An 18320-nucleotide genomic window follows, 5' to 3' on the forward strand; every position below is an offset into this window, starting at 1 on the left:
GCTGGTACTGAACAGTTTATTCTGGTTTAAAATAAAAAAACAGAAAGCCTGGGCGGGCCGGGGCAACGCAGGGTTTATTTACCCCCGGCCGCGGCTCCCGGCCCGGGTATTTACAGCTGGAACACCTCAGACAGTAAAGAGTTATTGCAAGAGGACAGCACTTGCCTCTACGGTCAAAAATCTCAACAGGTGTTCAGAATCGTGACTTGTGGATCCCAAAAGGCAGTTGTTAAACATGCAAAAACATTACTAAACAATATTATCTAACTTCTACGGCTGTCAAATACTTGACCTTAATAAGGAAACCAATTACAAAATACTTCCTTGTAGTGCTATACAAAAGTTATAAAATTAAGATTCTATCAACCACTTTTAAATATTCCAATTTTTCAACAGTGCAGTTTTTCACGTCTTTATCACCACTGAACATTCTGAAGTAAAAAAAAAAAAATCAGAAAATTAGATCAAAGTGATGTAATCTTTGGATCCCTTTATTCCTGTGGCCTTCATATACATACACAGACACAAATGACCAGGTTTCTATTTCAGCATATCAGAAAGTTGCAACTAGTTATCCAGAATTGGCAAAAAGTCCGTACTGTCATTTGTGACTTCGTGGTCTTAGAACCAGAGTCTCAATGTCTCCAAGCTACGGTCTATCAAAATGCAAACAACTTCAAACACTAAGAATTCTTTAAATTGCTCATGTCTACAGGTATTACAACAAAGTTAACGTTTCAAGAATTGACAAATGGAGACAGACTTTTACCCCAGGCATTCCAGGAGAATCACCAACTCGTGTGCCTGGTCCATTATTAAAAAAAGTTAATATTTCTCACTAAGTAAAATTAATTGCAAATCTTGACATATGAAAATTCCTTTTCTCCTTTTTTTGAAAATATCTCCTTAACTTGGTCAAATCCTGTGATATACCAGAAACTACAAAATCAAATTCTTGCAAGAGCAGTGAAGCGTGTATCCAGTTTTGTGTAATGGAAGAACATTTTCAAAACTTCATTATAGTCCAAATATAAAATCAAACATTTAAGCTTGAAAAGCTGCTAAAGAAAAAGAAACCCAACTAATTCAGTGTTCTTCAGCATACCAACTTTCTGCAATAACAGTATGTTTACCGACTTAAAAATGTTTATTCTTTAAAAAATTAGTTGCTTTTTATACAGCTATACAAAGTTTGTAATGTTTCTTTGGCAATGGGATATAATGGAATTTTACAACTATATAAAAACTTTCCTTTGCCTAAGAAACAGTATTTACTGTGTGTATATATCTGACTGACAAAGCAAGTTTTCTACTGTCCAGCACCCTAGTTGATACAAGAACAACTACCTCAAAAGGGATTTTACAGGATTTCCAAAAAACAACCTTCGGTGGGTCAAAACACTCACAGTATCGACGGCCTTCTGCATACCATTGTCCTTACAACTTGAAGCAATTATCAAATACAGTTTAGTAATAAGAAAAATCCTTTCAGTGATGAAAAAATACTTAAAACTCCATCGAAGTACTGCTTATAATTAACTATACATAAGAAATTACTTATCCTTCTGTCTCAAATATATTTAATGCTTACTGTTTTCAAAGATGGCCATTTCTCAAAAGTAACTGCATTACACCCCTTTGAAATTAAATAGTTAAATCCCAGTGCTGGTGACAAGTATACAGCAAATTAACTTCATTCTTTGCAGAGATCAAAACTAATTCTCTGATTCAAGAAGATCTAGACGTTCACCTGGTTTGCAGCTTTCTTGTAGACTACGCAGCAACTTTGTTGTCTTTCTAGAGGGAACAAAAGCACAGTGTTAAAATTCATTTTGCAAAACAAACCCTACAAACTAATCCGGGCAACAGCCCTGGGAGCAGTTGTGCTGTGCTGGCTATTGCCCATGTTCTGCAGCAGAGAGGAGACCTCAGGAGGGGATGAGGCTGGCATCTGGTGAAACCCCCTCAGTCTGGCACTGAGCAGAGTAACTCATCACTCCCAATACAAAGCACAGCACAAATCCTCAGCCCTTACACCACCTCCTACTCAACTGGAAGGCAGCAAAACTCTTGTTCAGAAATTCAAATTGCTGATCTTCAATCCCTCATTTCCATTCACCTTCAGCTACCCAAAGTTTCTTTAAGTCATAGGACTATCTGTTGAAAACTAATCAAGGAACAACTGAGGGATGTTTCTCTCACAACAGAGAGAAATGTGCTGCGATGTAAGCCCCCGTTTTTTTCATTAAAAAATTAAAATTTCTATAAAATATCGGAGATTCTTGTTTGCAAAACTCTAACTGCTCATGCAGTAAACTAGCAGAAGTTGTTCTGTCCCAGTCAAAACTCTAAATGCCCAGTTTATCTGAATTAATCTGGATAGCTGTCTGATTCTAACCAGTACCCCAGTCTATAAGATCTGTGCCAACTGTGCCATTGTTGCACAATGGAAGCAAGTTAAATTACTCCCTCTCATCCTTTATATTTTAAAATATAAATGATGAGAGGGAATAATTTAACTTGCTTAATATAAATATATAACTTGGAAAAATGTTTGCAATTTACATCTCTAATACTTGCATTCAATCTGTAGAATTTTTTTCCCCTTCTTTTTCTTCTCCTCTCTGACAGCAGCTATCAAATAGCTACTCAGGGCATGTGACGAAAGGCAAACTTTACTTTTGGCTATTGACAGTAAAATGATGCCATGTAACTAAAATTTCATTAATGGACTTCCAAAAAAGTAGCTCAGAGCCCCTGCAAAGTAGTTCTAGTTCAACATTAAGCCTAGGATCAGGAGATTGTGAGCGCTCCTTTCCCAGAGCAGAGGGTTGGGTCAGAGGAACACGAAGTGCACTTTACCCTATATTCGAAGTCGGCGAACTCCCTGCCTCCGCGGCCCCCTCGGAATCCGCCGCGGAAGCCGCGGGGGGCGGGGAAGGGGCCCCTGGCGGCCGCCCCGGGGTGGGTCGCCGCTCCCTGCAGCACAGAACCAACAGGGATGGCTGTGAAACGCTTGGGAAGGGAGGGAGAGGCGCCTTCCGAGAGGGTGTAAACGATACACGAATCACACGGTAAATCTCCACAGTATTCCTTCCACAAGAACACAGGTGTCTGTCACAGTTCACTGGGCTCATGAAGAAGGAATATGGTACAGAGTCATTAATTAGATATTAATAATGCTCTAAGAGTTTGCCATACTGAAAAGCACACTCTGTATCCTCTGCACGCAGTATCATTTGAAGCAAGAAACAGTTTGCAGTTACAGATGTTATTTTATCTGGCTGTGAGTACAACCAACAACTCCCCTTCCCCCTCCTGCAAGTCAAAATAGGTCAGCAATCCACATTATCGTGTCTAATAAAAAGGCAGCAGCAAAAGATTAGCTTTAATTTTCCTGAAATGCTATCTACCCATTTGAACAACACTACTGGCTGAGACAGTTATGTAATCTGCTTAGAAACCATTACCAAAGCAGGGTTGTAATTTATTTAACTAAGGCGTTAATTCAGCAGCAAAGCAAAACAAACCCCTCCACATCTCAGTAAATCTGGAAAGGAGATTCTAGAGCCTATGCATTAAGTTCTAAGAGCCTGTGCATTAATTCTAAAAGCATGGCTCTAAAACATCTTAAAATACCTTCCCATGACCATATTGCACTTGCCCACAAAGAAATTTTGCACTTCTTATTCCTGTTTTATTTTTGCCAGCTGCATGAGGAAATGAGCTCTAATCACCTTTGACTCAGAGTTGATTGCAATGAGTAGCACTGACAGTACCTTATGACATAAACATGCATTAAGCAGACTAACAAGCTTCTCCTTGCAGGCCATACCTATTGTCATCACAGGAAATGTTATCAAAGAAGGATTTGGTTTTGTCATAGTAGCAATTGGGTCCAAGTGGATCTTCCTCATCAGCATTCCCTTCACTATTTTGGGTATCAACACCTGAGTCACCTTTGTCTTCTCCATTTACAGGCTTCTCTGGTTTCTCAAGTTTATCTTCTGAAAAATAAAAAGTAAACAGAAGCCTAAAAAAACCAGCCTAAAATAACTGTTAAGTTATTCCCAGTCAGAGAGGAACTATATTGCATGCTACAAAAATGATTTAATGTGGAAATTAAATAACTTGACATGTAAATTAGGATGTATTGCTCTCTGGAGGTTTCTATGCTTCCTGGGGGTTTAGTTACCAAAAAAGCCTGCAGTAGAACAGATTTGACACCCATCTATTTTCTCCCCTCTTCAGCTATGTCCTTCCTTGCCTTAAGAGCCCCCTCATTCATTGAATCCTCCTAAAAGCCATCCCATGGTTTTGTTCATCCCCGTTGTCCTTCTCCTTTGCCTTCTGGCTTTGCTGCCATCTCCTTTGAGAAGCAGGGCCAGCATTCTGACTTTGTGATGTATTTATTTCCTAATAATGCCTCAAGTTCAACTCACATTTTAACCAGTACTGAAAACAAAGCTGATGGTTCAACACCAGCAGCTATTGCTATCTTCAAATGTCATTCCTAAATGTCTACAGCTTAAATCTCACAATGCTGTGCATAAACTTCAGATAACCAGCTCAACCTTTCCACATGCAAGAACTACCAGACTCACAAACATTTCTATAGCTATTTATGGTTAGCATTCCCTTTTCTCCTTATCATTCTGGAAAAAACTGTATCAACAGCAAACCATCAACTGATTGAGAAATGATCCAGAAAAACAGGTGAGGACCACAGGACAGATCTTACGGGACTCAACTGGTGTTTTTACTCTACATTGAAATCTGACCATTTATTCCCACCTCTTGTTTCCTAGCTTTTAGCCAATCATTCACTGAAACAGGGAACTCACTGTATTAACCTGCAACAATTTTGTCCAAAAATAGCAGCAGCAGTGTAACAAACAGGTGGCTGGTCACAAGTGAATGAGGTAATCAAAACAGAAGCCTGCTAGAAAACGAGCGCTGGCAGCACGGTTTTTAACTACTCCTGTGTTCCTCTGGAAAAGGATAAAAGCAAGGAAATGCTAGAAACATTCAAACAAACTCTCCTACATACTACAATGAAGTTCTGATCCCAAACTCCTTTCCTTTAGGTCTATAATTGACATTGTAATTTTGGTCTAATAATTGAAAACCTAAAACATGGATTTTCTTTTATTGCATCCTTTCCAGAACTTTAAAGTAATAAACATTATTGGGACTTCTGGTTAAGTAATCTGCATTTTTAACAGAGACTTGTTAGAACTTCACAGATGATATCTGCTAGTTAAAATTTGTTAAATACTCAAACAGTGACCCAAGTATTTAATTAACATATGACCCCAGTTTACTTATTAATTGGTTTTTAAATTTATTTTTAATGACTGCAAGCAAGACTTAATACTATATGCCTTTTAAGAGTTGTTCTCCAAGGTAGGATCAAAACAGCAAGACAGTTTTTCCATGCTCAAATCTAAAGCAAAAATTGTTTTACCTTTTAATTTAAGTTTATTATGAAACTCTCTATCAATTTCCTCCTTATTGAATTGTGCATTTGCACTTTCAAAGTCAAAGTCCTTCTCAAACTTCATTGGACCATCCCTCCTAATACCAAATCTTCCTCGGCCCCCTCTGTGACCTCCGCGGCCTCTCCGTACTGCAGGTGCACCTGGAACTGAAAAGAGGGAAATTCTGTTTGGTTGTGCTTTGTGGATTGGCTTTTCTCTGAGGATGGTGGAAGGTGTTTTGTGTTTTGGTTTGATTTCTAATTCCTGGGGTAGCAGATTGGGACTTCAGAAGTGCAGGAAGAGAATGCCTGTTGTTTAAAGTCCCATCAGAGCAGCTTGTAATTTGTAAATTCACTTACAGTAACGATGAAAGTGACACAGAAAGCATAACAATACTAAATTTGTGTGTTAAAGACTCTCTAGAAGTCATTAAAAGCTTTTGGAAGACAAGTTAAAATATTAGTGGCTTTTCAGTCAAGTATATTTCTAGAAAGGCTTTTATTTCATGCTATTATGTTTATAAATCTGTGATGTAAACATATACTTGATTCATATTTTTATTTAAATTGACTGCTTAGAAATCAACAAGAAAAACAACAAGAAAAGATTTTTCTCTTTAATGTTGACTTCATTTGCTTGTATTCTTCTGGCTCAATGCAAAGTTGTTACCCTCTCAAAGCAAAATGTGAAAGAATTTATGTATTTTAGCAAATTTTAAAAACGTATTGGTCTGAAAGCAACGATAGCTATTTCTCAAAACATGATTTACCAATTTGTCGTTTGTTTTCATTTCTGAGTTCATTTTCTGATCTTGAAACCTTGTGTGCTTCAGCTAAAGTTGGAAATAAAAACATGATTTGTTTATCCAATTAGGTATTTTTGATCATACTTTTGTATATATAGTTCAGATTTTTAAAAAAATCCAAACCTATAAATGTAAATCACGTTTAAATCATAAAAAATAAAGTAATTTAGAATATATGCTTAAATTTAAAAAGAAATATGTATCTAATGCAGGTCTCTGCTGGCCAGCCTATCAGTAGTAGACAGCAGGAAAATTCCTATGTACTACCCTTTAAAGGAGCACTTTGTATGTGTATGGAAGGAATGAAGCTGTATGAAAACTACCCAAAGCTACCTCGTCTGTGCTCTTGGTTCTCTAGGGATTTTTGGCTTGCAGACACCAAAGGTCTGGTTTGTACAGGACTCCTCCTCCCAACTGGTGCTGGAGTGGGCAGGTGGGCTGAAGCTGTTTGTACAGCTTGTTCCATGGTGGGGCTCCTTCTCAAATGGTCCATCTGAGGGCTTGAACGACCTGGGAAAAAACAAAACCAAACCAAACCCCACACGATTATTTCTCATCTACAGAGGTTACTGGAGTTACTGGTCTCAACCAATCTAGACTGACAGGTTTATCTGCCTTAGCAGTTAAGGCAGCTGTGTCCAAAAAAAAAAATTCTGCACTATCAGATCCACTAATTCAGAATAAAGGATGTTTAGGAATACCCCTTCCCTCACTCTATAATGAAATAATGGGTAGGACACCCAATCCCTACCAACCCATTAATGATGTACATTTAGCTGTGGAATCAAACTTTGGCATTGACTGGAGGTGAAAATGCTCCTCCTGCCTCCCTGGGATGCCAAGTGGGAAGAGGCTGCTCCCAAAGGCAGCTGGGATGCAGCTCAGGCACTGCTGCAGGACCCCTGCCCACACAAGGATAGTGGCACAGGCTGGGCTCACTGCAGGGAAGGAGCTGGGGGAGCTGCCCCACACAGCCCTGCTCACATAGGGGCTGCAGGCAGCAGCACCTTCAGAATGGAGCCACTGATCCAGCCAGACAAGCTTACAACATCAAACAGGTAAATCTACTGAGAAATTAGACTAAGACTCAAGTCCCAGTAAGTGAAAGAACAAGGTTCTATCTCATTACAAAACTAACAAAAGGAAAAGAAAAAATAAACCAAACCCACGAACAAAACAATAAATCCAACCATACCACACTTGCAATTGACAAAGATGAAAAATATTTCTAAAAAAACACTCAGAGAAAACCACAGGAAATGCTGTGGCAGAATCTATGTTCACCCAGAGCATACCTCATACATGTCCACAAATTGTACAGGCTTTAACTGCAGAAAACCAAACTTCTGTTTCAACAGAAAAATGCTCAGCATACCTTTGCCCCTTGCATTAATCCAGCAAAGCAGAACCTATTTTTGGCAACCCACTCAACTAGTCCTAGAAACACTCCTAATGGGTGTACAAACCTCAGCTGGAATTTAGGGGAAAAAAACTGTTTGCTCTAAGTGTTTTGCCTTTAACATGACTGCATAATTTAAAAACAGCATTAGGAATCTATCTCGGCACACACTTTGACAGCAAGGAAGAGTGGAAGAGCAGGAAATAATGGGGTTTGGGTTTTTAAGGAGTGATGTTAACAACATCTGCATGAAGGTAAGGGTGAAGGTGCTCAATGTCTAGTTTCTTTTTTCTTTGCCATTCAAATATCATCCAGACTCTCATTTTTTCCAATATTACATAAACTATCCATACAGTTCCTGTTAATATTAAGCTGATTTAAAAGTCACGTCACCACCTCTACTGGAAATCAGGTCTGCTGTTAATATCATCTATGTAACTATGCATGAACAGAAGAACTACAGTTAGGAATAAAGATTTTAAAATTTTAAGATGAAGGACTTCCCATTTTACTCAGTATGAAGTATCTGCAGTTCTGCCATGTTATTAACAAACCCAAATACTGCATTTCCACATGCACCTGTTTGCTGACAGTATTTCACTTGATTAAGCCCTACTTCTCAGTACAGGTGCCTTAAGGGAAACAATAAATGTGTTACTACCTGTAGCACTCCAAGATGTAGAGAAAACACATTTAAACAGCAAACACAAAGCCTCTCAGTGTTTAATACCAAGTGTTTTCATGAGAGAATTCAGCTGTTTGGTTGGTATTTCTGGCAACCACCAAAATCACATGGACACAACTTGTCAAAAAAGACTGAAGTCACTAAAAAAGACTTTACCTTGAGACATCTGTGTTTTTAGTGATCTTGCATCTGTTGTAAACGCAGAACCAACTGCAGTGCTTTGGGACATGCTAGCACTGCCTGAAGAGTCTGCTCCAAAAGATGTTAAAGAACCTCCTGCTTTGAAAGAAATAATATAGTTGTAAAATCTGGTTTAGACTTTTTTTAAACTAGCACTAAATAATCAGTGAAGCTTTATTAGGCAGTTATTCTAGACTACATGTAAGTCTGCCCTTCCCATACACTTTTAGTTTAATCTAACAGCTGTATGCACATAGGCTGGTAAAAGTAGTATGCTGATTTTTCAATCTAAAATGAAAAACAAAAGAGCACTTCTAACTTCACCATCACAAGTATTAACAAAACACAGTCATCTTATGAAGCCGTACATCTTATTGTATATATTTCCATTTAAGATCCTTTCAGCAAAAATATGACTGTCACATATTAATTGATATCAAATTATGACCAATTCTACAGCCCTTCCTTTGCATGGCTAACGTTTTCAGTACCAGGAGTAACACTGTTGCCAGAACAGTTATGAGACTCTAAGTTCCTATGAGAAAAACTAAACTGTGAAATAAACTCTCAGGGAGGAAGGAAAGTTGGCTGGTGAGTCTCAGAGAGAATGTGCAGTCTAAAGGATCAATTAGCCCATGCAGCTCACAAATACTTCCAGCATCTATTTCCCAGATAGCCAACACCTCACGAACAGCTGGAGGACTGCACTGGCACGTGGTTGCTGAATAATCCAAATCCTTAGTTAAGGCATACAGCACCTGGTCAACCCAACAGCACGGCTATGGGGCTTGTCTGGATAGGCTGCCTCTACCACTTGTGAAATATAATGAATACTGGTCCCTCTGAGATAGGTGTTTAGTTCTCAATCATAATTATTTTAAGATGCAGACTATGAAGAACTCTCTATTTTCAGCTAAACTGCAGAACTAACAGAGATGGAAGACTTTGAATCTGCCTTAGGAAAAGGCACTGATGAAATTCTAGGCAGTGGTTACTGCCTGTGCACACCGAGAACTTCACTGCCAGGAAAGCACCAGATAACTAAAGTGAACCTACCAACTCCCACGGCGCCGAACTGCTGCCCCACCAGCGGGCTGGGGCTGAACTGGCTGTACGCAGGCATCCTGCCAAAGGGACCGTAGGAACCCACAGACTGGAATGAAGATGTAGTCGAAGATCCTAGTGAAGACTAAAGACAAAACACGTAACACACTAGCAAAAACTCATATTTACACCAAAATTAGGAAATAGTTCTGTGATGCAAGACATGTAGAAAGTTTAAAATAAACATTTTCACAAGTATGTACAGCTTACAGACCTGTGGAAACAGTAACACAAAATTTTGCAATCTTTTCCCTATAACCTCAGACACTCTCTTGTCCAACACACACATATAAACTTTGTTGCTTTGTTGGCAAATTTAGGAAGTGTCCTGTCTTTTTCCTTGGAGTTTCAAACCCCACAGGTACAATAAGATACCCAAGCATACTGGAGGAGGCTGGGGTTATCAGTATTACTGGGGTTCACAGTAATGCAACTTCACCACTCTTGACTACAACTGACAGAGGGACTTGCACCAAATTTAATAAAAGTCCTTGGAGAAATGCAAGGGTACATCATAAGGAAGTTCAAGAATTTTATCCTACAGAATAGATAAAGTAGAAGAATTGTATTACATGGGATTATCGACCTCCATTTGAAGCAAGAGATTTCCTCTTGCCCTCAGGGATGACTTTTAAGATATTCCGTAAGCACAATCAAAAAGCCAACAAATTTCTGAAAAAACTATTTATCAGTCTGTTTACTACAAAATGACAGATTAATCAAATCTGAAGGCTTCAAGTTGCAAGTTGCTTTCCCTTCAGAAACCAAGTATTCACTATTCAAATAACTGCCTTATAGTATGAAGCCTGTTTAAAAACATAGCTAAATGAAACACTTTAAAGTCATAGTTAGCAAAAAATGTTGAACATTAAAACAAAAATAAAACGAACAAGCAAACAAAAGCCACTAAAAATTATCTGGAGATATTTCATGATCTACTCCATTTGATTTATACCAAGTCTGATCTTCCCAAGAACTGTGTCCTAAGCCAAGTCCTTTCAAAAAAGGCATCAAGACCTACAAAACATCATCAGTTGGTTTTGAAAAGACAGCAGCTTTGGTATGTAGTGCACTGTGCTAGAGTTAGATTTCAACCTTCATTTCCACAGTTAAAGACTGTGAAAGGAGAAAATCCTCCCAGAGTTCTTTACATTGGGCTGTGAACCTTCCAGTGATGAACACTTTAATTTTAAACACTCAGCTAGAGAGCACTTCAGGTAGCAAGTCACTGCTTCAGCAGCAATGATTTACAGCTCTGCTGGGACTTACCTGGACAATGGCAGGGTCCTGTGGCAAGGAGCACTGAGGTTTGGGTGGCTCACAGACAGTCAGGTCTTTGATGTCGCTGCCACGGAATATGATGTACTCGAAGACCTCATCGCGAGGTGGGATGGGTCTGTCCGTCGGTCTGTCCTCTGTACCAAAGGAGCGAACTGCAGAGGCGGGAAGGGAGACAAAGAATGAAACGTCCCATGTTCAGCAAAAGGGTTTCAAATATACTGCAGAGACAAACAGCTTTAAATGAAAAGGATAAAATTTCATTGAGAAAAAACCTTTATTGAGTAGGCATCATATTCTTTATCAACTCTCCTCAGACAAACAAGTAATTTAAGCTAAAAAATCTAAGTTAAAACCCAAGCCGAAAGACTGAGACATCACTTATGCTATTAATTACATGTTGAATATTTCAAATGTTTTGTGAGGGTAAGGGGAAGCAGCAAGGCAGGTTTTTTTGGCTGCTAAGTCAATCCTATGAATCAAGAAATAAATGAGTTTACGTACTTTATATTCTGCATTTGCAAAACAGGAAAAATATGCTAATACTACTAAAATCTGGAATATTAAGAATTATCAAATGTGAATTTCTCAAGAGATTCAAAATGTAATAAAACAACAAGAATTCTCTGGTACGTATACACAATTTTCCCTAAGCAAAATGCATTCTTGCTGGTGTAAGGTTCACATGATGTCATATGATCTCTGCCAAATTAAGCAAACTCACTGGGGCATAACTATCTTCCTAGTGCGCACCATACCAAGACATTAAATTCCTTGTATGAATTCCAACAGCTTTCTGACTGCACAGCAATGAAGCAATGAAGCTCTTCCTTTTGCACTACGTATAATCACTGCCACTGTACATGGATACCACCACTTTGCTGTCACTGCCCTCTCAGAAACTTTTCCCCATCCTTAGACTGCCAACCCTGGGTGAGTATCAAACGAAACAAACAAATAACTGAAGAACAGAATTGTCTCCAAGGACTAGTTGTGTAAGCAAAAACTAAACAATGGATTGAAACCAGAGAGGGCAAAAAAACAAACCCCCAAAATCATGACAGTCACATTCAATCACAATCTCATTAACTTGTAGCAGTTTAACAATCCCTCATGACTGTTTTTGCTCCAGCCTTTTAGAAAGTATTTGTTTGCTTTGCAAGGTACAGGTTATGCTGAGAAAAAAAAAAGTATCTGTATTTTGCTTTAATTTACCAGAATTAGATTTCCCTCCATTTTCAGATGCATCAACATTTTGGAGACATCATTAGGCACTTATTTGCAGCCATAGAATCATTAGTCAAGAAAAGCAGAGTCTCCTGTAGAGATGTATAAAGTGATACTGAGTCATTTCTCAGGCTGCACCAGCCATCTTCCATCACTGTTGTTTCCTGTGATACTGCATAAACAGAGCTTAACATCAGGTATTAAAATCTTTTTAAGAAGTATAATTCAGGGGTAAAGAGATCGTGTCCACACTACAAAGAAAAATATCATTAAGTAGTTACAATTACTTTGTTCATGTATCATCTAGTGAGCTGTCTTTCATTATCTTTTCTGTTTCTGTGCATCTAAAAGACTGCTCTGAATGGTGCTACAAAGTGTGAGCAATGTAAAAAGGCACACACTGCTCAGTTCATGTCAGTCCTTGTTAGGAAAAGAATCTGTCTTCTTTTCCTCAACAGAAAAAAGTGTCTGGAGCTTAAGAATTCACAGAAACTAACTCAAAGTAATGCACAGAAGCTTAATAACATTATCAGTGGGTCATGTGCATTCCTGGGTCAATTCATTCCATTGCTTTTTATTCACCAAGCTTTTCCGTTTCACTATCTTGACCGTGGATCTACCCCCACTTTCTGGCCATCTTATACTCTATTTATCAGATAACTAATAAATTATCTTGGACTTTCATTCCATCATTTGACCTGCTGCCTTGGTAAGTAAAACCAAAGTTGATTTTGTCCTGCTCCTCTCTGTCCCACACTGAAATGGTTTCTCTAGTAGCCATTTTGTCTACAAAGGTGCACAAAAATGGCCAGAGTATGATCAGTTAGTTATCAAAGGATTTTACCTTCTAGCTAAAGTGAAAAAACTACTCTACAGAAACACCACAGAGAAAGGGTAGTAAGTTGGAGGGTTGCATCTTGCCTCTACTGGAAATAAAAATCTGATGAATTGTGGAAGAAATATGCTTTGAAAGTATTTCTCTTAAGTCAGAGCTACACTACACAGGTAAGTATTTCAATATTAATACCAATGTCCCATGACACATACAGGAACAGTTCTAACACCTAGCAATTACCTTTCTCCATTCTAAACCAATTAAAAAAAGGGAACCACCAGACTTTCATCTACTGACTTGCTGAAAGAAGTAAAGGGATTTCAGTTATGTTAAAAAAAATGTCTTTCTCCACACCATGAAATTACTATAACATCAAAAGGAAGTCTTTCAGTGCCAAAATTCAGAATTCATCTTTAAGAGATTCCACTGTCTATGCAGCTAACTCAAGACCCTGATACGGTTGCCAATGGTTTATCAATAAAACACATCAAGATTTGCTACTAAAAGTTTGACTCTTCCTTTACTTCTTCCCTGTCCCAAATCAAACTGGTTTTATCACAGCCTTCTGCAAAACATAAACACAATTTCATCCAATGAAGATTTGCTCTGCTGGAGAGGGGTAAGCAAACTCCCCTGATCTGCAGCTCAGACTTGCTCTCTCACCACAAGCAACCAAAATAACCACTCCAAGTCCAACTTCCTTTTAAAGCAGGAACCAGAACTGTGTGTGTGGTGATCTAAAGAAGGGCTACCTCACGAGTCCACCCCAGTCAGGTCCTTCAGAGTAGTGTTAAGGAGTTGAAAGTTACTTTTTGTGTATTGCAAAGGCATACCTACCTTTACAGTTTGTATTTTCCTCACTTAGATTAGGATTTAACACAATCTGAGCTCATGAAAGTAAGAAGTCTAATATTAGAAATGGCCAGTATAGCAACATTTTAGAAAGAAATAGCTTTTACCATGTTTTCTCATATTCAGAAATGCTAAGTTGCCAGAGTATCAAAAGCATAAGGTATTGGAGCAGCAGCAGGCTTAGAGCTCTGTCCAGCTCTGACTTCTGGGGAATTTCCTCAGACTATCTCCCTCCTCCGGAACACGGTGCAGTAGTTCATATATAGCAAAATACTGAAGAGGGAGGGGAGACTAAAATAAGCACAAAAAGATTGTCTTGTGAAAGACAATCTTACAACTCCAGGAAATCTAATTAATTTTACCTTGTCTATTTCAGGATTGCTTTTTCTTTTGTTTTTGAAAGAGCTAAAGTGGCTTAAGGACTTGCAAACAAAAGGACAAGCAGTACACATTAAAAGCAAACTTATTTTTTGTCAGTGTAAATATACACAAGTCAGTAGCTAGCTAAAATAACTAACTCTCTTGAGCCTATTAATCTATATACTTGTGCTCAAGTGAGCAAATTTTTGTACAGATTTTGACTGTGATATTACCAATATATGATATTTTAATGTATATTACCATATTATACTGCTGTAGCATTCAATGGCAACACTGCAACTTTCCCTGTCAGTTAGTTGGTAGATATATTATTTGTTGATTAACACAAGGAATCTAAGCAGAATGTAAATGAGAAGTGGAGGCATTGACTCTGCTCCCCATCAGGTGAATTCCTGCAGCAGGCAGGTCAGGCTGTGCACACACTGCCTCTCTCCTCTCCCCAGGAGCAAACACACACACACAGACAGCAGCTCTCCCTGCTCCTGAGGCACCAGGAGGAGCACAGCCACTGAAAGGACACCACCACAAGTGACCAAGTCATTTCAGTTGCCACCTCACTCCACATATCACAACCTTCCACTGCAGCCATGCTTTGATGCCTGCACACCACAGCAGCTCCTTGCCCCAGACAATTACCTCAGCCTGCATTCCCTTGCTTGCAGGGAGATGGAGCAGGCTTTGACAAGAGTAATTTTTCTGCTGTGACATACTGTGCCCAAGTTTGGTTTGGCACACAGGCCCTAACCTTCAAGACATGCAAGGAGCACGTTACCTAACTGACTAAACAATACATTCCTAAAAAACTGACAGAAATTTAACCCTTCCCTTTCCTGCTCCCACCCCTGAATAAGCTCAAGCTCAGGATTTCAACTTTCCTCTGTCTGCATTTCTGTGTCTTTCACCTGCAAATAATGCTCTGTAAAAGTCTGAAAGGGAAGTTTTCCTTTGGATGTGTCATTATACCATGAACAACACTATCACAGATGGTTGAAAATGCCAGAAGTTTAACTACTTAAAGTTACCAAAAGCTGTTTCATTAGTATCTATCAATTATCATGGTCCCAAGTGCAACCCTCAGCGGTCCAAGAGTTGCTAAGTGAGAACTGATGCATTACAGCAGAGACAATATATAATTCTGTTTCTTACACTCACATACCTAAGCATTCCCTGTTGTTGAAGGAACAAAGCTTTTTCTGACACAATATGGTTTTTCTTACACAGCTTACCTGCATTAAAAATAACTCTCTCTAAATCAGTGCCTTGAAATAGAAAACCATTATGTATAACTGATATAAAAGATCACATCTCCTTTTTAGTGCCACAACATTTAAGATCAAGCACTGTGATTATTCTGTAAATGCCCCAGGTAGGGCAGCAATCATTTTCCAGCAAGAAAACTAACCATAGCTTGCAAACTCCTCTTAAATTGCTTGGGCTTAATAATGTTTTAAAAATTAATAATGAATTTTTAAAAAACTAAGTGTTAACTAGAACCATGAACTAGAAGGACATTTCAAGCTATTTTAACTTGAGGCTTGACAATAGGAGTGAGTGGGTTTTGGTTCCAGACACTGTCTCTGAAAAGCTGCTGATCCAAAGAGAACATATGGGCCAATAATATTAAAGGACCTCAAATGTCTGCACAGCTTGCAGTGTTTGGAATCCACTATGGATGGGGCTTCCCCTGTTATTTAAATAACTATACACTCATACACTCTGTGAAAGGATGCAGCACTTCACCTTACCAGACTCCAGCTTAGGTTAAAAATGTTATGCTCAATATTTAACAGCTCCTATCTTTCTCTAACTGTGAGACAGAAGCCACAAGTTTTGTTCAGTGGAAAGATTACCACGTTGTAAACAAAATGCTGATTAGAGAACGAGAGCCCCCAGTAAGGAAGGACTACAGCCTGTGCTGGCAACCCAAAACACTCATTTCTGTCTGAAACCCTCGACAATTTAAGACAAATGAAGGCATTCCATGAACACAACTTCATGAGATTAATCTCTGACTTTGGTTCAACCCAACCAAATCCTACAGTTGGGCAAATCTGTAGTTATTAAAGAACAGACTCTACCTCTACTTTTGCGCTTTATGTCACCATTGCAGCATCCTCAGTTAGAATATGAACAATGCTAAAGTGCCCTGCTTTCAATTCAGGTAACAGTCATGTCACACACACTGCACAGCTCAGCAACTGAAAGCATCAAATCTTATGGGATTTTTTTTTGTGTCTCTCTCTGGCAAAAAAAAATTACATTTGTGGTCAAGATTCACAGTAAACAGTTCTAGTCTGACTCCTGGACTCAGCACAAGAAGAAGAGGTAACTATTAGCTGATCAACATATTTACAGCTAGAGTACAAGTTCTGCTTCTTTCACAAACAGGCCAATAATTGAGCACTCCTGCCACGTTACATACACACTGTCACATACATTCAGTGGCCTGAGCCTGCAAAAACCTGAATACTCTGGAGTGGAGCATTCTGCTGATGAGCACAGAGAACTGCTCCAGTCTAACATAGGTGTTAGCAGCTCCACACTAATCTCGACATTTTTGGTTCCAGGTGGCCTAGAAATACTGGTTTATTCTCTTCTGAATCATAACACTATTACAAAATACACATTCTTCAGCTAACTCAGCCAAGTTTTATTAAAGTAAATTCAGTGGTTTAGATTTACATTTCTGATGAGAGCAAGAGAAGAGAGTAGATCAGACTTGTAACTGTAGTTTGATCTATCTTAAATACGTACACTTTGGCAGATACACCACACCATGACTTAACCACTCTCGAGAAGTCATGAAAAATTGGCTTGGTCAGCACTAAATCAGTCTAATTTTGGACAAGACTATCACAAGCTCCTCAAGGATAGGATTCTTTTTCAATGTGCTTTGTACAAACCTTAACAATCACAGCATGCAACTGGAATTTCTGAACATTTATTTTTAATCACAATATCCAGCTTTTACTTGTATAAACCAAAACCAGCTGTCCTTTCAAAGTAGATAATGCAACTCCAGCCAGGCAATTTAACCTAAAGGCAACTTTAGAAATAAGGAAAAATCACACAGTGAAAGCTAACTCTGCCCGAAAAGGGAAATGCGCAAGCCTGGGACCAAACCCACCGTGAGGCGTTTGAAAGCCCACGTATCACAATTTACAAAACAGAGTAACCTATTTCTTAAACAATAACGGGGGGAGTGTGTTGCTTGCGAGGAGGGAACGCCTTAAAGAGACACAGCGCACAAACAAGAATTACCACAAAGGCCAGCGAAAGCGAACACACTCACGGTATGCACCAGCACCAGGGCAGCTGTGCAGAACGGACCGGACCGGCCTTAAGCCTTTCCTATCGCCAGGAACCGAGTTCTGGAATCCTCTCTGTCCCAAATATTTCATTTACAAGGACTAAGTTTTCCTCTTCCCTAATGGCTGCTTAGACTCTCTGGTTTTACATACGAATTTGGATTACTTCGCAAGACTTTACAGATGCAAGAAGTGTAAAGGAAAAAAATGCTGAGTGTTGCAGAATCTATTCTAAAGAGATCATTAGAAGTTCTGACTTAATGTTTTACCTTGAGAATGAATTCTTATGCACGAGAAACACTGAAGTCCTTCGGACGCCCAGTTGCAAGAATTCTTTTTTTTGGCTCCAACTCTCTTCTCAGTAAACCTGTCTAACTTTCTTATACATTCACAAAAATCTCTTCCTCGACTTATAAATGTGTGTGTGTGTATATATACATATATCTTGAGGCCGATAACATTCTGGTACCATTTCGAACTACACTGTGGCATACACCTCCGAAAATTAACAGCTTACGTTCAGCTTTTGTCGGTAATCCAGCACTGAGGATTCCCTTCAGACCCGAGCTGTCTGCCGCCCTAAGAGGCAGAGCAACCCAGTCATACACGGCCCTATACCCCGTAGGTCTGGAATTCTTAACGATGCGAAGAAAACCTCCTTCCAGCCTCCCCCTCCTACTCCCTTTCACGCACTAGCTCCGGACCGCTTTCACCGCCACGGGTTTCACACTCGCACTCTACTGGGAACAGCTGCCAGCAGCCCCCGGCACGGAGCCGCTGCCGGCT

The 18320-nt window shown here is 39.2% G+C and overlaps 1 protein-coding gene across 1 annotated transcript in view; it reads right to left on the bottom strand.

Moving 5' to 3' along the window:
- LSM14A (LSM14A mRNA processing body assembly factor) overlaps positions 1–18320 on the bottom strand; it is a gene marked incomplete at its 5' end in the record, with an annotated part of 24326 nt that continues 6006 nt past the window's right edge. The window contains 10 exon segments of the mRNA XM_031063185.1: positions 1–1797; positions 2863–2951; positions 2954–2979; positions 3836–4007; positions 5468–5647; positions 6250–6312; positions 6619–6795; positions 8526–8645; positions 9606–9738; positions 10923–11086. Of these exon segments, the coding sequence (XP_030919045.1) occupies positions 1774–1797; positions 2863–2951; positions 2954–2979; positions 3836–4007; positions 5468–5647; positions 6250–6312; positions 6619–6795; positions 8526–8645; positions 9606–9738; positions 10923–11086 (1148 nt within the window).

The sequence above is a fragment of the Geospiza fortis genome, unplaced genomic scaffold (genome assembly GCF_000277835.1).
Source record: "Geospiza fortis unplaced genomic scaffold, GeoFor_1.0 scaffold383, whole genome shotgun sequence".
Taxonomy (NCBI): domain Eukaryota; kingdom Metazoa; phylum Chordata; class Aves; order Passeriformes; family Thraupidae; genus Geospiza; species Geospiza fortis.